This window comes from Procambarus clarkii, chromosome 82, assembly GCF_040958095.1.
Source record: "Procambarus clarkii isolate CNS0578487 chromosome 82, FALCON_Pclarkii_2.0, whole genome shotgun sequence".
Lineage (NCBI taxonomy): Eukaryota > Metazoa > Arthropoda > Malacostraca > Decapoda > Cambaridae > Procambarus > Procambarus clarkii.
Window position 1 is genome coordinate 3,617,423 of NC_091231.1, and position 25,897 is coordinate 3,643,319.

The window sequence follows — 25,897 nt, forward strand, 5'->3', positions numbered from 1 at the left end:
CAATTGTATAAATCTCTGGTGCGCTCTCACCTGGATTATTGCATCCAGGCATGGAGACTTCATCTTCAGAAAGACATAGCATAGGTTGTAAACCAATGGAACCGCCTACCCGTCGAAGCCGTAAACGCCAAAACTCTGGTGGGTTTTAAAATACAGCACGAAAAAATCATCAGGGCAAATGGGGGGGGATCTTTGACAAGGTGCCGGCTTCCTGTCCTCATCGATGCCACTAGTATTAGAGGCCCTGAGGTAAAAATTCAGGTAAATTATTTTTTCTCAAGTGTTGCGTGTATCAAGTTAATCATACTAATTAGTGCATCATTTGTGCTTTCACGAGATCTGAAGCAGGAGCTAAGTATATTATGTATTGCAAGATAGGAGTAGAGCAGCTTGTAGATTAGCTTTTCAAATATTTTTGACATGGTGGGCAGGACTGATATTGGTCTGAAATTGTTAACATGCTTAGGTACACACAATACTGATAGTACACATAACACTGCATAATGTACCTAAGCACCCTATGTTATATGAAAGCTTACAGAGTGCAGATAAAAAACTAGCTATAAGTTCATCTAATATCACCATCTCGGTACTACATAGTCTCCCCTATTTGGTGCCTTCTTCTGATAACTATTTACTTATACTTACTTATCTCTATCCCATAGGATGGTTAGTCATACATGGAATCAGGAGAAAACATGACACGCGAAGCTGACCTATTAGCCTGCACTAGCAATATAATTCTGCTGTTAGAGTTTACATTTAGTCAACCGTATTTTAGCAGGTGGTGCTAACTCCCAAAGGTATAAAATTGTAAGCGGAATCCAGTCTAGCAATAGTATATATCTATAGGTCTGCTGACCATAATGGATGACCCATAGCAATGTGGCTATTCTTGTACAGTAGTATGATTATAGATGCAATAAATAGTGTGAATTTCACTTGTCAGTACAAAAATATCGAATAACAAATATTTTTGCTAACACGGGGTAAAGTTACGTCATATTCCCGGTGTCGTCTGCTGGCCAGCGCGTTGCACATCACTAATACTAATCTAATAAAAATGTCATAATTCACAAGTTATCGTAGAATTATTAAACGTACAAATCATGCTTTCTCGATCACAAAAGAGAGTATATGATGTACATGGCCTCATGTGTTGATGAAAGACCATTGGAGCGAGTTATAGACGTAGCTGGTGGCGGCGTAAGGCAGCAGTGGCCAGCGAGGGAGCCTGGCAGGCAGCGGCCAGGCTCTCAGTAGTGGCACTGGCACCATGGCCCACCCCGGACCACTACACGCATTCTGCGGCTCCCAACTCTGGGTCAGTGCTCTTATGTACACTTGAGTTCTCACGAGCTGCGGGTGTCCAACTTCACACACACACTTAGTGTGTGCCCTAAGAGGAAAATGGAAACTCTTCCAGCGTTATTGTGGTGTTGCGTGGTGTAGGACTGCTCTAGCTGGCCCGTTGAAGGTTTATTTTGCATGAAGCCCAGACCGTGGTCTTAGGGGCTGTGTGAGGCCCAGACCGTGGTCCTGGGGGCTGTGTGAGGCCCAGACCGTGGTCCTGGGGGCTGTGTGAGGCCCAGACCGTGGTCCTGGGGGCTGTGTGAGGCCCAGACCGTGGTCCTGGGGGCTGTGTGAGGCCCAGACCGCGGTCCTGGGGGCTGTGTGAGGCCCAGACCGTGGTCCTGGGGGCTGTGTGAGGCCCAGACCGTGGTCCTGGGGGCTGTGTGAGGCCCAGACCGTGGTCCTGGGGGCTGTGTGAGGCCCAGACCGTGGTCCTGGGGGCTGTGTGAGGCCCAGACCGTGGTCCTGGGGGCTGTGTGAGGCCCAGACCGTGGTCCTGGGGGCTGTGTGAGGCCCAGACCGTGGTCCTGGGGGCTGTGTGAGGCCCAGACCGTGGTCCTGGGGGCTGTGTGAGGCCCAGACCGTGGTCCTGGGGGCTGTGTGAGGCCCAGACCGTGGTCCTGGGGGCTGTGTGAGGCCCAGACCGTGGTCCTGGGGGCTGTGTGAGGCCCAGACCGTGGTCCTGGGGGCTGTGTGAGGCCCAGACCGTGGTCCTGGGGGCTGTGTGAGGCCCAGACCGTGGTCCTGGGGGCTGTGTGAGGCCCAGACCGTGGTCCTGGGGGCTGTGTGAGGCCCAGACCGTGGTCCTGGGGGCTGTGTGAGGCCCAGACCGTGGTCCTGGGGGCTGTGTGAGGCCCAGACCGTGGTCCTGGGGGCTGTGTGGGGCCCAGACCGCGGTCCTGGGGGCTGTGTGGGGCCCAGACCGCGGTCCTGGGGGCTGTGTGGGGCCCAGACCGCGGTCCTGGGGGCTGTGTGGGGCCAGACCGCGGTCCTGGGGGCTGTGTGGGGCCCAGACCGCGGTCCTGGGGGCTGTGTGGGGCCCAGACCGCGGTCCTGGGGGCTGTGTGGGGCCCAGACCGCGGTCCTGGGGGCTGTGTGGGGCCCAGACCGCGGTCCTGGGGGCTGTGTGGGGCCCAGACCGCGGTCCTGGGGGCTGTGTGGGGCCCAGACCGCGGTCCTGGGGGCTGTGTGGGGCCCAGACTGCGGTCCTGGGGGCTGTGTGGGGCCCAGACCGCGGTCCTGGGGGCTGTGTGGGGCCCAGACCGCGGTCCTGGGGGCTGTGTGGGGCCCAGACCGCGGTCCTGGGGGCTGTGTGGGGCCCAGACCGCGGTCCTGGGGGCTGTGTGGGGCCCAGACCGCGGTCCTGGGGGCTGTGTGGGGCCCAGACCGCGGTCCTGGGGGCTGTGTGGGGCCCAGACCGCGGTCCTGGGGGCTGTGTGGGGCCCAGACCGCGGTCCTGGGGGCTGTGTGGGGCCCAGACCGCGGTCCTGGGGGCTGCGTGGGGGGCCCAGACCGCGGTCCTGGGGGCTGCGTGGGGGGCCCAGACCGCGGTCCTGGGGGCTGTCCTGGGGGGCCCAGACCGCGGTCCTGGGGGCTGTCCTGGGGGGCCCAGACCGCGGTCCTGGGGGCTGTCCTGGGGGGCCCAGACCGCGGTCCTGGGGGCTGTCCTGGGGGGCCCAGACCGCGGTCCTGGGGGCTGTCCTGGGGGGCCCAGACCGCGGTCCTGGGGGCTGTCCTGGGGGGCCCAGACCGCGGTCCTGGGGGCTGTCCTGGGGGGCCCAGACCGCGGTCCTGGGGGCTGTCCTGGGGGGCCCAGACCGCGGTCCTGGGGGCTGTCCTGGGGGGCCCAGACCGCGGTCCTGGGGGGCCCAGACCGCGGTCCTGGGGGTTGTGTGAGGCCCATACTGGAGTCTTGTGACTGTGTGGGACTTATACTGGGGGCCTGGGTGATGTCTAGGCTGTAGTCCTGAGAGCTGTATATGCTCAGAATTCTGTATTGTCTTGTAACAACTATATTAATTAAGAGTAATAAGAATTGTTCCCAATTCTCAGTTCTATTGTAGACAATTAAATGTTTCTTTTAATTCCACATTCAAAGATGTTCTACGATAAACACCCTCCAATAATCCTATGTGCACTAATTCCAATTGATATTTGTTCCCAAGTTTTCGAAGATTCGTTTAGGACATCCTAAAGTATCCAGTATGTTTCCCTGCTGGATGATCAACTTGCCAGACACATTCTGTCCAACACTTGGTCATGTAAAGCATGGAATATGAATCATCATAAACGTAAAATCAACAGTCTAACTCCAATAGTGGTTCAGTGAGAAACTTGATATACTGCAGACCTTCTTTAACAGCATCGACAATCGTCAGCATCAATGTAATACTTGACGGATCTAGTTCTAACTCTCTCTCAAGATGCTGCAGCCTCACTACAGAGCATTTAGCTTATTCTGGCCATACTTGAACCACCCGCTCTCACCCTATATTTGAGCCGTCTTATCCCACCCACATTCTAGCTCTATGCTCTCTCCCTCTTTCGAACTCTCCAGCCCCGACCCCTGTCAAGCACTCTGCGCTCGGTTCCAAACCATGCCCAAGCATCCCTGTCTTATCAATCACAACACGTCATATTCAATATCCCTCTTCTGTAACCAAGACTATATTAAATAAGCATAAAAAACCCACTATACTCTAAATATTGCCTCCCAAAACCATATATTGTACGTTACAGTCTCATTCTCTGAAAAGCTTGTTTTGCACAAACATGCTTTTGAAAACTTTTTATTTAGCATTTCACACATTTCATTTTCATTCTCCGTGCTATTCCCTGTTTTCATCATCTGCATTTTATCCCTTACATGCAACTGGATTTAAATAAATTTAAAGAATTGGCATGGTTCTGTTTTACATTTGTCTGCTATCCCATTTTCAAAGTTTCATTCTGTTTCTCCTCTCACTGTCGTGTAGTTTTTCTTGCTGGTTTGTTTCTAACCTGGAATTCTTGATTGAGTGAAGACTGCAACGGCTTCACTTTTTCAAATTTTACTGTTATGTCTCCAAATAGACATAACAGTAGACATACCTGGGGGGTATAACCCCCTCAGGAATACCACCTCGTTTAACAATTTTTTTTAAGTTTGTCTCTGCTGGTGCATATGACAATTCCTGGCATCTTATGATACACAGCATTATGTCATTTAACTCCATTATTTTTTTACCTCTCCCCATTTATGTTCGCATATACAATTTTCAGGAATATGTTCTCTTGTTTTCTTTGCCCTTCATTCTCCTTTCCTCTAATGATTTTGTTGATTTGCTTTTGTGTTCCGTTTTACAGGCTTCCCAATCCGTATCACCCTGTAAAAACATTTTGCCTCATCGAGGAGCAGTTTCAGCAGCCTTGTCTTCCTTGGAAAGATCTCATCTTAATGACCATAGTTTCCTATCCTCATCCTTTTACAATTTCTTTGGATTTCTAAGCACTTCTGTTGTTTGTTTCACTCCATTTAAAGTCACCCCTAAAGAATGATTCTTATATTTTATGTATTTAAATATGAATTTGCCTATCCTTCTAAAATCACTTGAAAGCCTCACTTGTGAGGCTTTTTCTTAAACAATAATTTTTGCAATGTGTGTGTGTTTATTTAATGTTGATGAAGCTTATTGCATTTTATTTTGTTTTAGGATACAAACCTTACATGGACTGCTGAAACTCCTGAATTCACATCCTGTTTTGTGCGGACTATACTGGTGTGGATACCTTGTGGGTTTTTGTGGGTGTTCGCTCCATTGCAGACTCACTATGTCCTTTGCAGCGTGGATAGGCATATTCCATGGACATGGCTCAACATCTCCAAACTAGTGAGTGAAGTATCTCCTTAAAATATATTGATGTTACAGTATTTGATTTTGGTAATGTTTTTTGTTGGCCATTTGGCACTCTTTTGTTGGCAGTTTGGCATTTTTTTGGGGGAGTTTCATATTTTTTTGTTGGGTGTTTGGGACTTTATGGGGGGAGCCTTGTTGGCTCTCCAGAGCTATCCAGGCTGAATGGATATGTATAACTTTCTGATATCAATGTGCTTGGAGTTCTTGCCTACGGGGGACCACAAGCCAGAACCTGGCCCCCTCAGAGAGGCAGGAGGAGCACTGGCCTATAGAAACCCCCGTGTGGTTGGGAGCATTCTATGTCTGCCACCGACCGGGTCCTGGTGAAACTATAGCTACCGAAAGCCGAATAAGTGGACAGAACTCCCCAAGTGAAAACTAGCAAACTAGCATGACGTCATCACGTTGCCGTGCCGCTGTCTGCGCAACCCCTTCCCCTTCCCCGGGAGGGGGAAGGGGAAGCCCCAGACTCCCCCCGAGCCAACAATGCAACCGGCAGTTCTTGGCTGATGCGATTCTGGAGAAGTCGTGTACCTCTGGCTCCTGTTTTTTTGTCTCGGTTCTGTGCCTTGTGGTGTGGGCTCACACACCACCTGTCTCTACAGGTGGTGTGTGAGACAGGAGTAATATTCCGCGGTACTCGGGCTGCATGCGCCTAGGGTTCCTTTCCCTAGGTGCCAAGTAAGTACAGTGGTACCTCAGCTTACAAATTTAATCCATTCACAGAGATGGCTCGTAATCCGAATATTCGTGAACTGAAGTGAATTTCCCTATAAGAAATAATGTAAATTGAATTAACACTTTCGCGCTCTCGGCGCTCAAAAAAAAACAATACCCCAGATGCTTTCGGCACTTCACGCGCCTACGCGGTAAGACCGAAAAGTGTACACTCTTTTGACTGTCCTGACAATAATTGAAGGCGCACGTATTTAAATTTGGTATCACTGTGTTCGCAATGAAATTGTCTATAAGAGCATACCTATAAAATGCCGCCCAAGCATAAGGAGTATCAACACCAAATAAAAAACTATGCAGATCACTCGCCGAGAGCGCCAAACAGCAACAAAATGTTTCCACTCTCTTAATGGTTGCGAAGCCTACAATTGTCCTACATCGCTAATTTTGGTATCATTGGAATCGCAATAGAATTCTCTACACGGACATATGCATATGAATGTTTAATATAGGTAATTGCCCACCCGCAAGAGTGTGTGAAGTGGAGAGTAGTTAGCCGCGAGCGCACTGGCGAAAACACAGGGTGGAAATCGTGCTTGGAAAGTTTATACGTTTCCTGACCCTACTTTTCTATGTATGTATTTCTTTTTTATACCAATGTGTTCGCAATAAAATTTTCTATAAGATGAAATGTATAACATTTGTACAAAGCATGTGTAAGAGAAGCGCCAAATATAGAACCACGTCGCTCAGTATGCGTTCGCGGCAGAAACGAACGCATTGTTTTCGTTCGTTTGATGTTTGTCATGTTTATACTTGTTGAAACATTTTATAATTTGTATGACAGTGATCGCAGTAAAATTCCCTACACAGACATATACATAACACATACAAATATTTCCCACGTGTTGGATATATCAACGGCTAAAGGGAACCCACTGCCACACGCTCGCCACACCCCCAAACATACTTGTTGTATTTTTTTTTTTTACTCATAGAAGTTTATGTGATATAATATTCATTCTGTTACCAAAACATTCGCAAATATATTCTCTACAAAACAAAAGTATCCCCATCCATTTCGGTTAAAAAATGGAATTTATATAAATATTTTTTCGATGGACGAGAAAAGTAGGCTGTTATGCGGAATCGTAAGAGAAAACGGCGACGAGTTATCTCTAATCTAAAGCGCGAAAGTGTTAATGTAATCCATTCCAGACTCCAAAAAATTAACTACAAAATAAATTTTATTGCTTACCTTTACTGATGACTCTAGTTGGTGTATGGAAGACGGTGAGAAGGGGGAAGGTGGAGAGGTGTTAGTGTTTGGAAGGGAGTCCCCCTTCCATTATAACATCAGGCAGTGATGACTTCCCTAGGGTACACTCTCTGGCACATTTTGCCTGCATACCACTAGGACCTGCTTGTGGCTCACTGCTTATTTTTTCACTAAAAATCTGTCTAGTGACACTTGTTTCTCCCTACATTGCAACACTTGTCTGAAGTGATACATTACGTTGTCATTAAAAAGGTTAACACAGCGGTCTTCTACAGCTTTTTTTGGGTGACACTTTTCAGCAAAACTTTGCAATTCTTCCCATACTGCACACATTTTCTTAATAAATGAGGAAGGGACATTCTCTACTCTACTCTGTGTAGGCCGGGGGTGCATCATGTGTTGTGTCCAGTTGCGGCTCTCTGGTGTTACTTGCGCCACGGTCTTGGTGGCCAGGGACGCGCTAGGGTTGACCCGGTTTCCCTTCTTCCCTGTTCAGGTTCGGGTCTTCCAGATTGACCACAGGCTTATTCAGTCCAGCCAGCCTGCAGTCTATCCTCGTGCCCTCGACGTTCGTAAGTTTGCGGCTTTGGCTGCAATCTTTGGCAACATGTCTTGGATTGACATTAGGGCACTGGTTTTTGGAGGTCGAACAGGGCCCCTGGCTGCTCTCTACCTTGTTAGTGTCCCTGGACCTCGTAGGGCCTGCGTTGCATTGGGTTGGCGGTTGCAGCCAGCTGTCTCGGCTTCGCGTTGAGGAGTGAGGACTGACTGCCACCCGGGTAAGTCCCTGTTTTTCCTTGTCTTCGGGTAGTTAGCTCCGAAAAACCAGCATTGAATGTAATGAAATGCCATTTTCTGGGCGAGTCCTGGAGGCTCCCCAACATCCCTCCCTCCCTCCGGTTGGTAGTGTTTTCACGTATTTTGACATCCAGCCTAAGAACTGCTGGGTGGACCGCCGATGTGGGGGTCTAGGGCTCCCCCTTCCCCCTCCTTGGGAGGGGGGGGAGGTTGCGCAGACATCAGCGTGGCGACATGATGACGTCATGCTCGTTTGCTAATTTTCGTTTGGGGAGTTCTGTCCACTCGTTCGACTTTCGGTAGCAATAGTTTCACCAGAATAGGGGTTTGTTTTGGGGGCACCTTCCTTTCTGGGTGCCAGATCCAGTCGATAGCAGACATAGAATGCTCTCAACCACACGGGGGTTTCTATAGGCCATTACTCCTTGTGCCTCTCTTGAGGGGGGCCAGGTTCTGGCTTGTAGTCCCCTGTAGGAAAAAACTCCGTGCACGTTGACTGATGCCAGAAAGTTATATATATCCATTCAGCCTGGATGGCTCTGGGGAGCCTCCATGACTCGCCCAGAAAATGGCGTTTCATTACTTTCAACGCTGTTTTTTTTTAATTTACTAACAGGTTAAGTGTCGAATGTCTTTATAATTTTAACAATGTATTAATCAAAATTTATAATCCATTACACTGAATACTATGTTAATCTAATATAATATTGCTTTGTGAAGGATGGGGAGCTTGCAAATTGAATGCATAATAGGAAAGGAATAGTACTTGGGAGATTGTAATATTATACAGTATCTTGGAAGCATTATTTAATGTACAAATGTTATTTGACAAAATGTGCAGAAGGGGCTGCATGATGTCAGAATGGTAGTGAAAGAAATAACGATCAAGAACAAGCCTTTCCCACAGATGAGTATTTATAACGTAAACTTGTTTGTAATTTGTTTTGTCTCTCTGGTATTGCAACATTTAAGTTTTTAAAATTTGCACTTAATGAACTGCATTTGGTATTATTGTACTGTAATGCAGGAAAGATTAAGTGGCAGATACATATAGCCTCACTCAGTCAATATTGGCATATCATGTATTACCCAATAGTTTGAGCATCCGAAGAAGTGATGTAAATTATATACAGGACAGATACAAGATACCATGAGAATATACTGTACAGGGGTGTTGTTAGATGTGACTAACTGATTTTCTATATTTTAGGATTCTCTCAAACTGGAATACTAGGGTGAATGTGTGATTGGAGATCATGTATTGGATATTTGTTAGACTGGTTTACAGAAATTTTGGGATTGTATGTAAGTAGTGCTGGTTATGAGTAATAAAATTATTTGTTCTATTTGCAGGTTGGGTCTGCGCTCCTGTTAATTATTCAATTTATCGATTTTTTTTATGCTGTCTCCAAATGGAGAATTGGAGAGGATGTATTTTGTGTTGATTTTATTACTCCGTTGCTTATATTTGCCTCGATAGTAAGTATACAACTAATTTTTATAAACACCTGCTGCTTGAATTATCTATTTTCTTAATAATATATATATAATATTCAAGCATAGTTTTGTTTGGTAGCAGTTTTGAGTATAAAGTTCAGGTGTAAGAACAGGGGTCTTAATCTAGTTAGTAACAGTAGAGTTTTACTGCATAAATAAAAAAAATTGAATTTGTTTATATGATGTACAATAATTTTTAAACTGCTGCTCTTTCACCTCCTCTCAAAACAATTGAGTACACACACTTGATCAGTGTACCATCAGCCATATGTCAGATTTCTTGTAGGGTGCAGTACATTATGGCCAAAAATTAACAAATTCAACATTTTAATTTATTTTTTGTGCCACAAACAACAATTCTTATTTTCATATACAAACTCCCACCATTTACCCAATTACTTGTCGTACAGTATACCCGATTACTCCAACAGTATATGGTATTTGGTTTCTTCCACTGTTTACTTGAAAACAGTGCATATAATAATAAACTAGAAGTCCTATTAGGCAAACAGTAAGGAATATGAAATTATCTCTTACTGTACTGTAGTTAGAAAACCAAAATTAATTATTTTAACAAGCGTTTTCTTGGTACAGTTATTTCAGGCAGCCTGGGTGTTGATAGAGAAGAAACGAGGAATCCAGAGCTCTGGCTACCTTTTCATGTTCTGGTTACTAGTGGTGGTTTGTGCCATCCCCGAGTACGGCAGCCATTTCATCGCCCTCATGGTTACTATCTTCGTGTTTAAAATGTTGTCTCATAAATCTGTTTAAATAGGCATATTATTAAATCATATTATTACATAGCCGAGCTTTGAACCCTGGTACATCATTTTATTATACTGTACCTGGAAGCCTAATTTCTTAAACCAAGTACAGTATTTTAAATATCTTTTCTTGGCCTCTAAATTCTTTTGTTTATTTATCTGCTGTATTTATAAACTTTATATTATTTATTTGTCCTTGTGCCAAATATACATGTAAACAAGAGTCACTTGTGTAACACTATTGTTATTGATGGACATGCTAGAGAAATCTTTGATTTCTTAGACTTATACGACCCTTGCTTCAGTATAATAAAAAAAGGAAACCAAAGATGGCCTATTGGTCCATATGTGGCAGGTCCTATTTGTATCCACCAAAACTCATATACAGTACTGTATATGTCTAACCTTTGCTTGAAATAAGCAAGTGATCCCATATCTGTTTTGTTACCTAGTTATTTGTTCCACAGATTAGCCACCCTATTTCCAAACAATTATTTACCTAGGTTTTTCCTAAATTTAAAGTTATCTAATTTATAGCTTTGATTCGTGTTGTGTTTTGAGTTGGTATATTGAACACCTTAATATAATATTGTCTTTATTATACCCTTTTATCTATTTGTATACTGTACTTCAATTATACCTTTCTAGAGAATATAAATTAGTCTTTTTTTAATTATTCTTCATGTGGAAGGTTTTTAATTCTTGGGATTAACTTTGTCATCATTCTTTGTACTAGTTATGTTAATGCCCATTCTATAGTATGGTGGCCACAGTTGAACTACATAATCTAAATTGGACCTTACAAGAGCAAGATAAAGCAGAAAAATAATACTTGTTGTCTTTTTGTTAATGACATTCATTAACATTGTTAATGAAAATTTTTAATGAATAATGAATACTATATTGTTAATGCTATTTATTATTTTAGAAATAAATCCCAGTATCCAATTTACCTAATTACATACATTTATGCATTAAATTTTTGTTGGGTAGTATTATTGAATAATTGGTTCATTTAGGTTCGGTGTTAGGGAACGTCTAAATGTTTACTACAATACTTGTTCCTGAGCTAAGAGAACTGAGCTATTGGTGATTTAGTTATTAGGTCATCCTCTCTTGTAAGGTTTGTGCTGATAGCCAGTTCTTTCCAGCCCAAAAACAGGAGCTCTGTTCTCCTTGGAGCCACTGAGGCTTCAGAATAAAATTTTTAATAATTCATTGAGTCGTGGGTAATTATTTCTGATAATTGCAGGACTGTATCAGGGTACAATTGTTTTTAATTCTCATGTTATTTCCATTACAGGCATCTGGCACAGGTTCCTTTAGCTTTGGTACCTTCATGGTGTACTTTCCAGTAGTTGTGCTAATGCTTATCTTCAACTGCTTTGGTGATGCCCCTCCACTGTATGTCGACTACCCTAAAGGAGAGGTTAGTCACCCCTTATTACTGATGACTATTAAACTATATAATAAAGGTAGTTAAGTAATATCATAGTCAAATCTCTTGAATGCAAAACCAGTTTCTAAAATACTTAAACAAATATAGCATTAAATGCAATGAAATGACTCTTTCTTGGAGGGCCTCAGTGGCTTCCTGTAGCTAGTCACAGTAGCACTAGGCAGTGATGTGGCAGATGCAGACTCCATACACAGTTTCAAATGTAGATATGATAGAGCCCAATAGGCTCGGGAACCTGTACACCAGTTGATTGGTCCTGCCTCTCAACTCTCAAAGAGCTTGAAGCTCAACCCCCATAAGCACAATTATTTGGATACATTTAGGTGAATACACCTAAAAGTCATAATAGCTCTTGTGAGTCCTTAAATTAAAAGGTGGGATAAACAGAATGCTTATTAGCACAAGAATCATAAATAACCAAAAACAATTTGTGTGTTGCTTTTATTTCTAGACCAGTTTCTTTATGTAGGCATTGTAGGCAGTGGTGTAGGGTATCACCCCCTCACCTAATCTCCATTTGTTATTTACATATAATAATTTGAAATATGGGAAGAATAAAATGTTTATCAATACAAAAATTTATAGAACAAAAAACTTGGGAAAACATATATAACAGCAGTGTTTGTATGTGGTGAGATGTCCGACATTCTCTCGCCTCCAGCCTTATCAAGTCCCTTTTTAAATTAACCGGTATTTCAGTTTATTAACCATCTGAAAGGACAGATTATTTTGATAAATTGAAGTCGACTAAATATGGTACTTGTAGGTGTGAAAGCCATCGAGTTTGTTTTATCATGAAGTTCTTGAAGCCTCTATTCCATTAATTTTCCACCATTTTCAGGTGAATACCTCCAGTTACTCCCAACTCTATGAAAGATTGAGAAACTGGGCAATAATATATATATTTTTAATTTTGTATCATTAAATCATACTTTTATTATTTTTTAAACAGAAGCCATGTCCAGAGCCTGGGGCATCATTCCTCAGTAGAATAACATTCTTCTGGATGGATATGTTTTTTTGGAGGAGTTACAAAACACCTGTGAAGGAAACCGATCTTTGGGATTTATCTTATGAAAATACTTCACGCACAGTAGTCTCAGCATGGGACAAATACTGGAAAAAAACTACAGCAGAAGCTTACAAGTAAGCATATGGTGAAATTATTGTGGTCAGTTTATTTAGAGAATACCGTGACTCCATTATGAATTATAGCATATGCAGTGCTTGAAAGTAGTGGTTAAGTACCATTATCTGTTTAATGTGGAGCTAAAGCATGAGTATATTGTTAGCTACTAAATTTGAAGAAATCCTAGTAATTACAATTATTTGTTTTATCATGGTTTTCTTTTTACCAGACTCTTATTCAGTCTCAAATACTTCATTGTATTTACCTGAAATTCTAAATACTTATTCTTGAGCAAAAAAAAAAAAAAAAGTTGCCAACTGTACTGAAATTATGCAGTGCCCCAAATTAATTAATTCATTATTTACATGTTTGCATTGGTTGTTTTGAATGCCTCATTGTATTGACTTGAAGCTGACATTGCTTATGTATGATCAGAAAATCAGAGATTCTTTTGCTGTTGTAAAGTGTAGCACAGCAGCAACATTTTACAAATAATTTTTTATTTCCTAGAAAATCATTAGTGATCCTAACCAAATCAGTTGCTCTGGTTAACTCTGGTTAAGAATATCGTTCACAAAAGGACATGGCAAAATGTTAGGTAATATAGTTTACCTTCACTCCCAGATGCACTAGAGATCTTTTATTTATTTTTATTTATTTATTTATATATTTACAAGAAGGTACATTGGGTTTATGAGAGTACATAGCAGTTATGTTTTTACATGCCTGTAAAGCCACTAGTATGCATACCAGGGTTATTGACTGCTATGCATAACATTATACAAATGCACACATAACACGACATCTTTTAAAAATGTCTTTCCTTTTTTGGCCCTACAGCAACGGCCCTTAATTTTCATTAAGTTGCACATTACTATGTACAGTACTATAGTCATACTAGCTGAGAACCTTTCCTTGATAAGTACTTTAGAAGCAGTGGCTCATTCTCGCCTCAAAAAACCCATACACTTCTCTATCACTCATGACTTCTTTTACATTCCTTAAGTTGTCGTTTTAATGCCAGAAAATTTTTGTGTTCAGTTAAGTGAAATAATTTATGTAAATTTATATTCTGTACACCAAACTGTATAGCTCTACAGAAATACTGAAACTTATAAATATCACATTTGCATGCTCTCAGGAAGTTCTGGGACAATTTTGGGTAAGTATGACTAAATTGAGTTCTTCCTAGCAGTAAAAAGCTAGGTCCAAGTAAAAATCCTGTGTTCCATAAAGATTTGTGACATATTATACTGTTCTTGAGAATATATACAGTATGCACATCAGCATCTTACTAGTACTGGATAAATTTACAATTGCAGAACTCAGCATGTATTGTTAACAATGTCAAGATCCAGGGAAGATACTGAAGAATTGTGCTAGTGTAATATATTTTTTTAATTAAGTGGACAGATGTACTGTATTACTGAAAATACTTAATGTTCATCTTCATCTCTGATAACTTAACATCGCATTATTTATGACTATTGTTGGGTAATTTTTAGTAGGATATTTAGCAAATCTTGTATAAACATAAGGAAGGAAAATAGCCAAGTACTGAACTCCAATATCTTGCTCATTCAACAGAAAGGGTGAATCTCGCACATCGGCCACCTGCACCAATAATGCTACTCACATAGAAATCACAGGCATTGCAGGGAACAAGGAGCAATATCTCTCCATTTTACCCACTATGGTGCGCATGTTTGCACCCTCATTTCTCATGGGTGCCTTCCTCAAGCTCATCCATGATATACTGCAATTCCTTAGTCCTCAGATTCTCAGGTAATTTAACAAGATAATTTCTTGATGCTGTTTGATATTGTGCAGTATTGAGGGGGAAAGATCCTTAATGTTGCTGGTGACATGTCAGGTGAAACCTTCAGTTTCTTTTAAGAGGATAAGAGAGGGAGGGGGAAAGGGGGAAAGAGGGAGGGAGCGAGGGAGGAGGGGAGAGAGTGGTTAAGGATCGGATTTAAGGATCGATTTAAGGATCAGAGTGGGAGTTTCTGAGGTAAGACTCATCAGATGCTTGCTGAAGAAAAATACATGTTCTACCCAAGTGTCGTATCACTCACCAGCTTTATGGTTAGCTTGTGCCCCCCACAGTGAAAAGAAACATTTAAAAATGTCATGTCACATAATAAAGGAGAAATATGTAGTAGAGAAATTCATCAACTCCTTTGGCCTCTGTTGTGATGGATTTTATCACCTGGTGGCAGTCAGGGGGCAACCTTTGCATACTAATACATAGCAGAGCAATACATGATTTTCTTGCATTTATAATTATCACTGACTGTGTGTGTTGAGGGTATTGATCCAGCTTTTGTCCCATTGCAAGCTGGTCGCTTGGTTGTAGTTTGAATTATTCTCTCCATTGTATCTCTTCCCTTTACTATGTGACAAGACCATTCAAAAAGTTCCTTGTCATGGTGAGGGGGCCAAAGTTGATGAAAGCCTGGTGGGTGATGCAAATCCTGAGTGGACCATATCAGATAGTTCCATTGTATTGTACCCTCACAATATTTTTCTATTTCAGTTTATTAATAAAGTTTTCTGAAAGTGAAGAGGATGAACCCATGTGGCATGGATACATGTATGCTATTCTGATGCTGGTGTGTGCACAACTGCAGTCCCTCATGCTTGGTCAATATTTTATGAGGATGATGCTAGTAGGGCTTCGGATACGAACAGGAGTTATCTCTGCAATTTATCGCAAGGTGAGAAAATAATATCAACAGGATGTTTATAAATGCCATGTTTATATTATATATACGTTCATTACGCCATGTAGACAGTGCCTACAACAAATTCAAGCATTTGACTTGACCTGTTTATGAATGGTACAGGATATCTGAAACATGGTAACCCTTCCAGGACTCAATTTTGTAATTATATGAAAGACATTATTTGTTTGATGGAATTGTAGATGATTTTATGATTATCACTACACTGTTTTCATTTTTGTGGTGTTAGAAGGCATGAGCCTGGAGTAAATAGGAATGCCAGTTACAAAGCAAGAATAAAGATACCATATAGAAAACAAATTGTATTTGAAAAGTGCTTTCTTGAGCAAACATGTTAATGTCACACACTGACATTTTCATCTTCAATGCACAATCACTGAACTCGTAGGCTAACTTGTCATTTGAATGCAAGGAACAAAAAGGCAGGCCCAGTTAATCTCACAGCTAGTCAGTCAAACAACATCTTGTAATATCCAGTGTAAGGAACCAGCATCAACCAGGACTCCCTACCTGAGAGGGCCAATTGAGCTGTACAGTACTAATTAAGATATACTGTAAAAAGTGTAAGTTTAGTTACACTAGATTCTTTTGAAGGCATTATTGTATATTATCATCTGCACTTGTATAGACTCCAGCAGAATAAGATCGGCTTGTTGTGTGTGTCTCGGATCACTGTAAAGGGATTCTGCATAATCATTTTTTGGGGTTTTTCAAGTTTCATTTCTCTGGCGGCCTTTCCTTCAGTCAGATTTATGGACACTTCCGACATCAGTTGGGATTCATCTCCATTTGTTGCCATGCTGGTAAGATAGTGGCATTTTAGATGGCACTCCTGACTTCAGTGAGCATTGATCTTGCATCTCCACTCAGAATGTTTTAGTAGTTAATTGTCTGAATAGAGGGGTCTCTCTCTCTCTCTCTCTCTCTCTCTCTCTTTCCTTTTCCTTTGGTGATGAATCCTGCAGAAACATCTCATCTGGATTATCAGGGTTCATTCCTCACCAGCAGTCCACATTTGAGGGGGACTTAAACATGCACTTAGATGGACTCTCCCATTCCTATCCAAGTTTATAGAGTATGTGGAGGGCAGGGCTTCCTTACTATGGTTATGTGAGGTGTTGAAGGCCATTATCACAACAATGTAGAATCACCATCATACAGTTAACACACCTCCATTTCCAATAGCAAAGCCGTCATAGTGGGTTCCTTTTGCCTGGACTGGTTCACATTGGTTTTCCATATCTATTTGCTTTACTTCAGCTTCTTTTCCTTGATCATCCCCACCCTCTCTCCCTCCTTCCATATTCACCTTGCTCTTCATATCCCATCCTCTTTCCACAACTGTCAAGTCACTCCTTGAGGTCCTCTTGCTTCCTGCCTCGTCTAATCTTCTCGCTCGTGCTTTCTCACCACAGTCGCTCTTTCGACTTTGCAAGTTGCATAGTTTTCCTGGCTCCCTAGTGGTGTGTCAAACCATAGTTTCTGACCCTGTGATTGATGACCCAACCAATTCCCAAACCATCCAATGTTTGGGGATTAGCTGGGATGCAGTGTGCGATGCCTTGCATACCACACTCGGATTCTGCAGTTTGGATTGAACCTAGCCCTAGGATGTTCACTAGATTTACCCATGTTATCCTTTGGTGTCTTCTAATAGGGATATAAGTGCTGGCCTACTTCAACAACTTGCTGATTTTAACTTCCAGTCGGTCATCTTGTCTGCTCTCCAGGGATCGGGTTCGTTTCTAGTTAACTCGTTTTGAGTTCCTCGTCAATTGGGACAAGTTTCAGTTGGTACCCTCTCAGGTTTGGACTTGTTTCTGGGCTAGAATGCCATGATGGCCACAGTCTTTCTGCCTGTGATAGTCCTGTTACAGTTGGGTGTGTATCTCCATCAGGTGTTGCAGAGTGCTCTCCCTCTCATCAATCTTTAGTGTTAGGCAACCTGAATTTTGCCTGCATTTAGTCATGGATGGAACTGTTGGGAGTGGACTTGATCATCTTGAGTAGAATCTTTATTAGTCGTTATCCTCTTAAAGGATTTTCAGGGTTCAGTTCCATGGTATGTGGGCAAGGTCATCCTTTTGCCTCCCGGTGGCTGGCTCATCTGTGGTTTCTGGGCCTTTAGGCTTGGTGTCCCCTTCCTCTTACCATGGCTGTCTCTTCCAGCAAATCAGAAGTGCAACTTATCTCACTGTTTCGAGGCACTCTGCAGGCTGCATCTAGTGGCAAGTGTTGCAAGTCTGTAATTTCACTATTTAACTCTTCTTTACATTATAATCATCTAGATTTTTAAAAAATCCAAGCATTGGCTTGTTTTAGGGCACTAATTTGTTCTCTGGTGGGTTTTTTATTGGTATTATTGGGACTCTCTGATCCCCAGTTACCATTAGCCTCTTTGAGGAAGCCAGGTTCTGGTCCTGACTCCTGGTAGGCACTGGTAGATCTACAGAGGCCTAGTTGTTTTGAAAGGTGTGATCATTTCCAGGTTGCTGCACTGTGGAGCTACTGAAGGCCCACCAGAAAAAATGTTTCATTACATTCATTGTTAAATTTTTAAGTACAGTACTGCATCTTCTTGATCTAAATTTTACTTCCTAAAGTTAAATAAAGTACAAGGTATCATCAAAATATTGAGTTATATGGTTTATTTTCTAGGCAATGAAGATATCCAATTCTGCTAGAAAAGAGTCGACAGTTGGAGAGATAGTAAACTTGATGTCAGTTGATGCTCAGCGATTCATGGATCTCACAACCTACGTGAACATGATATGGTCTGCACCACTACAAATATCTATAGCTCTTTACTTCCTCTGGGACCTTCTAGGCAAGTCCAAAAAAAAGTATCTTATTTTATGTGAGGACATGATATAATCTTTCCACATGTAACTATTCCTAACATTAAACTCTGAAGCTTTCTTAAATTTCATGGTTGCTTAACTTATTGTTTGCTTGTATAGTTGAAGGTGTCCATACAATCAATGAACTGTTGAGTACTGTCAGTTCAATAGCTTAACTTTGGGAAGTCTATTAAATATCATCCTATTTACCGCTCCTAATGATCATCTCAATGGTAAAACTTGACTGAACAATAACAAATATTGTCATATAATTCTGAATTCATTTAACTAGTCATAAAATAGGTATATTCCTAATGTTTTATCATGGGTATCTAAATACTGTACTATATATTACTGTAGTATTTATGCCACTCAGATATATTAACATGTGTGGAAGTAAAGTTATAATTTACATTCTTTTTGCATGTCCATATAATGCTTTATATTTATAAATGTTATCTTCCAGGTCCATCTGTATTGTCTGGCTTGGCAGTTATGATTGTGCTTATTCCAGTGAATGGAGCTGTTGCAAATAAAATGAAACAGCTACAGGTCAAGCAAATGAAGAGCAAAGATCAACGTGTGAAGCTTATGAATGAGATTCTTAATGGTATTAAGGTTGGTTGTAAAATTTAGTAGTTTCAATTTATTTGTTTAAAATAATACACTAGTACACTTACCTTGATATAGTAGTTGCATATAATCTGTATCCCTGGGACAAGGCTGAACACAAACATTGACTAGTATAAAAGTAGTCTCCCTCCCCTTCTTAAATGTGAACTAATTAAAGTAACTGGAACTGGCACAATCCTGGGGCGAGTTGCAAAAGCAAACACTCCATGAGAACAAGTAAAAATTATTATATTACTGTGGTAGTATTGCTGAGGAAAGTTTGCACATTACTATAACCAAACCTAAATAAATGTAGGCTGGGTGAATCACTAAAGCAAATTTCCCAGGAGTGCATATTTTAATGGAGCATGAAATCCTAAGTGAAAACCTAGAGCAGGACCCACGACCTCTGGAATACAATCTGAAGAAAATGACAAAACTCTGGGTTCCCAGTGCTGTATCCTGACAGAAATATGGGTTAGGTTAATTCTAGGGTGATATGCTAAAGCTAACTCCCCAGGAGAATAGGCCACTTGGATGAAAATCTAGAATGGGTCCCAAGACTGCTATCCTAGAGCACAGCCTAAAGAAATTTGGTTTAAGACGTGTGTTTTTGGCATCCCCCCAACCCAGTCCTATCAACCAGATTAAAAATAGGCAAGGGCCTGTTTGTGATCAAAAGAAAAAAGAAAAAAGTCAGAGTACTGTCAATCAAGACCTGTGTGAATGAATGTAGTGTACAATACAGGTAGTGATAATATGGGAACTGAATGGACCAAAGTGTGTACACACAGCACAAATTCTTTGGCTCTTGACAAGATTATTTGTAATTGCTAAAGTTAGGGTCAACTCAAAAGGAGAATGACCTCAGTTGCAACACTAACCAAGCCTGCCAGGAAGATAACAGGTCAGTCAGTCTACAAAAACTCTGGGGACAGGCAAAAAATTGTGTGAACGTACATGCATAAGTGTCCTGTAATATAGACAGTTTGCACATGAAACTAATTTTTCAGAATACACTTTATAGTAGTTAGATATGTAATCCTTGTTAGCTGCGTTGTCAAGTTCTTGAGAGTTAGTTGTCAACATCTGATGGTGGTCTATGGAAATGGTTGGGGTGTCAATTGACAATTAGCAGGGCAATACTTGGCAGTCTTTTTGAGACTTGGGGTAACTTTTAGAAAAAGGTTTATGAGTTTAGATGAATGAAACTTTTGGTGGTCATGTTGATATTGATTGAGAGAACTCCTCCCTTTCCTTATGTGTGAAGGATAGATGAAATTGTTTATGTAATAATCTAAGGTGAGGTCTGATGAACACCTTTTGTGCCCTCTGTAATGCTTTTTGCACTACCGCTCACAGGATGAGTATGGGATGCACAATAAACTAGCCGCCTCCTGCGGCAACAATCAATCCTTCCTTTCCTCCATTACGACCTTCTAGAATCTACTCCATCTAGGAATGGAAGTCAAACGGATATGACTGTTGTCTGGCCAAGGTCATGTTTATGGAAGCTGAAGGATTTAGGCTTCAGCTGAAGCTGAAGCCTAAAGGATTTACTAAGTGATATTAGCTCAAAGAATTTAATGTTATATTCCTTCTCTCTAGTTTCTTACCAAGGTGCTATAAAAACTTCACTCAATTTTGTTACTGTATAACAAAATTATTAATCGATGCAAAAATTCCTGATTGTTTGTTATTCGTATTTGATGCTTATAAATAAATACAAAGGATGATTACTCGCATCTAAATAAGTACGATGTGACTATAATTTTGGTCTATTGGTAAATTAAAATAAGGACAGTATGTATATATAAATAATTTCTGAAGTATTGAAACTAATTTAAAGATTAGTACATCAGCTGCATATTTTAAAAATCTTTTGAATTTGTAGGTTCTGAAACTATATGCTTGGGAACCTTCATTTGAAGATCAAGTGATTGCTGTACGCAATAAGGAAGTAGGTATTCTGAAGCAAACAGCTGTCTTGAATGCTTGCACAAGTTTCATCTGGACTTCTACACCTTTTCTGGTAAGATGTATATTAGTCATATTATTTGATGTTTCCAAAGTGTGTTTAGATATTAAAGCAAATAATAATAATAATAATAATAATTTTTATTTAGGCAAAGGTACATACATAAAGAGATTTTACAAAGTTTGTTGGCTTTATAGATAGGAGCTAGTACATACAATGCCTAAAGCCACTATTACGCAAAGCGTTTCGGGCAAATATTAATATCAGTATCAATTATTGATTAGATATTGAGCTCACCATCTACAGAACATAAAGCATATTGGCATTGTATATTGTTATTTTTGGTTTGTTCTGCAAACAGATTTAATATCTTAAACTTGTATTTGAGTATGTACTTTAATTTTTTTCCATTCGGTAGTTTGATATTTTTTGAAAATATGTTTAAGTATTGTTACCTTTGCTTTAGTTGCACGTTACCCCAAGTTGTTTGATTTTTTCATTAATTTATTTTGATTAATAAAAGTTTTATAGACATTAAATGGATAATTTGATATTAGAATAATCTTCTTAAAATTATCTGTGATATCTCTAGAAATCCATTGTACATCAGTATGAACCTCTCAGGATATTTGCATTGGGTTGCAAAGAAAGTCTATATTGTTACAGGTTCATGTAGTCCTCTGGTGACAGATTTTAGAACCTTGAACACTTCATGGAGGATGGAGATCTTATGTTGTATCTTGAAAGCAAATAAGCAGAGTTGTTTCAATATTTGTATAAACTTATATGTGATTTTATATCTTGAAAGAATGGTTGAATGTACGATGCGCGATATCGTTTATACCCACTAGAAAATAAGCATTGGATCACTATGTGTATGAAAAGGGACTTGGTAAAAACAATGTGAGAGTGCATTGGGTCGGGTAGAGTTGAGGCTGATGTGAGTGTATGGCACGAGTAGGAACACACTGTGAAATGAAAGTGATGATAGTTTGGTCTTGAACCCTTATCAAGTTGTAACAAGGACGAGTGGGAAAGAGTCAGTGTAAGGCATGAGGGAAGGTTAGCTGAAAGAAGGTAAGGGGGTAAGTGGAGAAGTAAACAATGAAAACTGAGCTAACACAAGAATAAAACCACAGGAAAATCTTGGAAAGCAACTAAACAAAGTAAGCAGTAAAGGGAGGAGAAACACTTAAAAGTGCATTTCTCTTCCCTTTTCTGTTTACTTTGTTTAGCTGCCATTTAGCCTTCTGCAGTTTCCTTTATTGTGTTAGCTTGGTTTTCATGCTCCACTTCACCACTTGCCCTCTTCACTTTTTCTTTTTTTTTTTTTTTTTTATATATCCTTGGCATTTGCCTTATATTGACTCTTTCCCACTCACCTTGTTGATTGGCATGAATCCAAGATAGACCAACATGTTATCACTTCTATTTAATTTCATATGTGTGTAATGGCCTGCTGAAGCAGAACTCGCTCTGCCTTCCCCCTTTCCCCCTTCCTCTTCCCCTCCCTTCCTTCTCCCTTACTTCTCCTTCCCCCTCCATCGGCTCCCTTTACCCATTCCACCTGGACAGTTAACCAATCCATCAGCCCAGGTACTATAAACATGGTCTCTCAGGTCACCTCCTGAGTGGAGCAAAGAGGCCTGGTCCAAAAGGCACTAATCTAGGAAGCTCCGCCCCCTTCCTTGGCTCACAACCAATGGCCTAGAAAGGCTTCCTAGACGGCGGGTTTTACTTCCGTAGACTGTAAATTAAAACTGGTTCAAACCAACTTGCACTGGGAACAATCCACACTTGTTCTCCACTGTTGATACACACCAGACCTTTTGGTCCAGGCCTCTTGGCTCCGCTCAGGAGGTAACCCGAGAGACCATGTTTAAAGTACCTGGACTGATAGATTGGTTAACTGTCGAGGCGAAATGGGTAAGGGGAGACGATGGAGGGGGAAGGAAGGGGGAGGGGAAAAGGGGAAGGAAGAGGGCGGTCTGCTTCAGCAGGCTGTTACACATGCAGGTTAGGCTATTTACTGTACTTCAAAATACAATACCGTACCTGGAAGTAAGGCGTTAAGTGCAAGTGAATCACTCCTCTCAGTCCTGGTGACTCAGTTGCTACCATATGGACAATATTTGCACTATTAGTACCTTTGCCTGGTGATGCTAGGCTTGCTAGGCTTGGCAGAGCTGTACAAATAATAATCTATTTGATTTAAAGGGTTATTTGAAGGAGGATTTTGAAGTTTGAGGAATGTACCTTCAGACAGTTATTCAAGGATGTAATCAGTATTCTAATAGTGTATACCTTCCTGTTGTGGCATGGAAGGGGCATTTAGGAAAAATCTTGGCTGGGAGGTGGGAAGTTAGAAGCACTGTTTGAGGTTGGAGTTGGCAGTGTTCTACAAGGAGTAGAATATTTTTGAATGGCGTGACTGTGTGAAGGGTTTCTTCTTCACGTGATATCTTATTTCTGAGCTAGCCACTCCACTGCTCCCATACCCCATTTCTTTCTTCTGACTTACCTTGTGCCTGCAGGTACAAGATTGAAATCAGGAAGCCTGAAGCTATTCCAACCCACCACCAGAGGAAGCCTGGACACTCACATTCCTCCATGTTCTGTGGGGATGAACATGGAGGAAAGTTAAAATACTTTGATAGTATTGAAGTTAAAATACTTCAATACTCTCTGAAGCCAAGTCTTGGTTGGAAGTGGTGTTTTGAGTATAGGTGAATTCATGTTGACCAGCCTGAATTTTTGCTGTCCTGTGGAGAGCTTAACATTATCTTAGGGAACAAGCAAGTAGCTCTCACAGAAATTAGCTTTTCATCTAACCTGTTATATTTTGTTTTATTTAATACATAATGTTCTCCATATTAATGTGGATGTTTTTCTTGCAGGTCTCCCTAGCCACTTTTGCTACATTCATTAATTTGTCCCAAGAAAATATTCTGGATGCAAAAACGGCATTCGTGTCTCTTGCTTTGTTCAATCTTCTCCGCTTTCCTATTGCTATGTTACCCATGCTCATCTCTAACATAGTGCAGGTAAAGCTTTACCAAGTATTTTTTTTATATTGTTCATGTTTTATTGATAGAGTATAGTATTTGACTGATAGCTGACTATATGTATTCTGACTGATAACATTATCAGTCAGAAAATTTTGTAATTTTAATTACTGAATACATATCCTGTCTCTTATTCACAATTGCCCAGAAATATTCCCAATGAAATATTTGAAATATTTGTATAAATATTCAGAAATATTTGTTTTATAACATTATAGTTGTATTTGCTATCCCTGGTAGGAATAGCTTATGGTTTAGTCGTGTTTATATTTTTAATATCTTTATCCCTATAGGTTTCTGTTCAGTATCTCAAAAGCCTCAGCTTGTTGATTTGAAATTTAATATACTGTACCTAAATTTGAGAAAACAAAATATTGACTACTATTGAAAATGAGCAATGTAGCTCCATACAAACTTTGAGCTAAGGCTCCAAGGTTGGTCGTCAAGTAAGAGCTTTATGGACCCTTAAGCCACCAGTCACTTGCCAGGCTCTAGTTGAACTAGAACCCCCACCAAGATAAATAACCTTCAAAATGATTTTGTTGTTCAAGAGTTTCAACTGGACCTCGGTCACCAACTAAGCAACCACTTGCTGTCAAAGAAAAGAACAGAATTTTCCACTGAACACCCCCTGCAATTGATTATTGGAATCGGTAGAAATACTAATTAATGGCAGCACAGGTCACCCCAACAGGGTTGGGAGAATTGGCCACACGCGTTTAGGGCCTAGCTGTCCATGGGTTTTCACCTAGCTCTGCAGTGCTCACTTAAGTTAAATTGGTTTTTCCTTGAGGAGACTAATATCTATGTAGGGGGTTCCATGCTTTGGTGTTCACTTCATGGTGTACTGCCCAGTGATTTACATGTTTTAAGACTACAGCTTTCCACTTCATCTTGGATTCAGAGGCATTTTCTCTAGTGCCAATAGGCACTACATTTTATTTGGTTTGTACCTTTTGACTACACTGCACTTTGGCACTTCCTAGGGACTTTGGATTAGGCAAGATCTTGATGCTGATTGCCTTTTGAAACACACTTGGGAGTCTGTGCCTGTCATCTCCTTACTGTGAAACCACGGTAGTTCTACCCCTGGCAGATTTCACTTGAGGTTGTAAATGTAGCATGTAGCTCTTTTTTGTTTGGTTTTGTTAAGGCCATTGCTACCCTCTTCATTTTTTTGTTGTCTCTGGGTCTATGAACTTTGGCAAGTGTATACAGTGTCTTGTAACTGGGCAACCTCCCCAAGGTTAGGCCTGAATGTGATTTGTCTACATCCAGTGCTTCTAACTTTATTGCTTTGAAATTTTTCTCTTAGGGGAAATATGACACCACTTCTCACTGTTATTAAGATGTTGCTTTATGCAGTTTCCCAGGGTGTGGCACTATGTATTTTGACACCGACAACCATCCCTGTTGCCTCTGGCATGCCTCGTCTCTAGTGCAAGAGTTTTTCACCTCGTGTGTATAACAGGAGCCAGATGTGAACTGTGAGCCTGCCAATCTTCTCATGCACTGCTATATGGCTCTTCCTATAGGATAATTCTTGAATAATCAAGACGATGTAGGAATATTTTGTTTATAACTATTACATATTTAGATTATCCATTAGACTAAGTCTGAGTTATATAAACTACATGAAGCCAGGTACAAGTACACCTATTAATTAACCAAATAATAAAGTCTGGAGCAAGCATGAACCACTTTGCTTCACCAGTTTGTTTCTTCCAGCAGGTTCAGTTTATGGTACTTGACCCTGCAATGTATTCACCTAGTTGTATTCACCTAGTTGTGCTTGCAGGGGTTGA

General features: G+C 41.1%; 1 protein-coding gene across 2 annotated transcripts in view; it reads left to right on the top strand.

The window, feature by feature from the left end:
- The first annotated feature begins 1,227 nt into the window (after positions 1-1,227).
- LOC123764411 (multidrug resistance-associated protein 1) overlaps positions 1,228-25,897 on the top strand; it is a 73,041-nt gene continuing 48,371 nt past the window's right edge. For both annotated transcript variants that reach the window (XM_045752253.2, XM_045752254.2), the window contains exons 1-12: positions 1,228-1,324; positions 5,046-5,222; positions 9,355-9,480; positions 10,093-10,224; positions 11,566-11,691; positions 12,674-12,867; positions 14,438-14,635; positions 15,390-15,570; positions 18,256-18,424; positions 18,904-19,055; positions 20,944-21,081; positions 23,925-24,071. In XM_045752253.2, the coding sequence (XP_045608209.2) occupies positions 1,277-1,324; positions 5,046-5,222; positions 9,355-9,480; positions 10,093-10,224; positions 11,566-11,691; positions 12,674-12,867; positions 14,438-14,635; positions 15,390-15,570; positions 18,256-18,424; positions 18,904-19,055; positions 20,944-21,081; positions 23,925-24,071 (1,788 nt within the window). In that variant the 5' untranslated portion in view covers positions 1,228-1,276. The remainder of the gene's footprint in view (positions 1,325-5,045; positions 5,223-9,354; positions 9,481-10,092; positions 10,225-11,565; positions 11,692-12,673; positions 12,868-14,437; positions 14,636-15,389; positions 15,571-18,255; positions 18,425-18,903; positions 19,056-20,943; positions 21,082-23,924; positions 24,072-25,897) is intronic.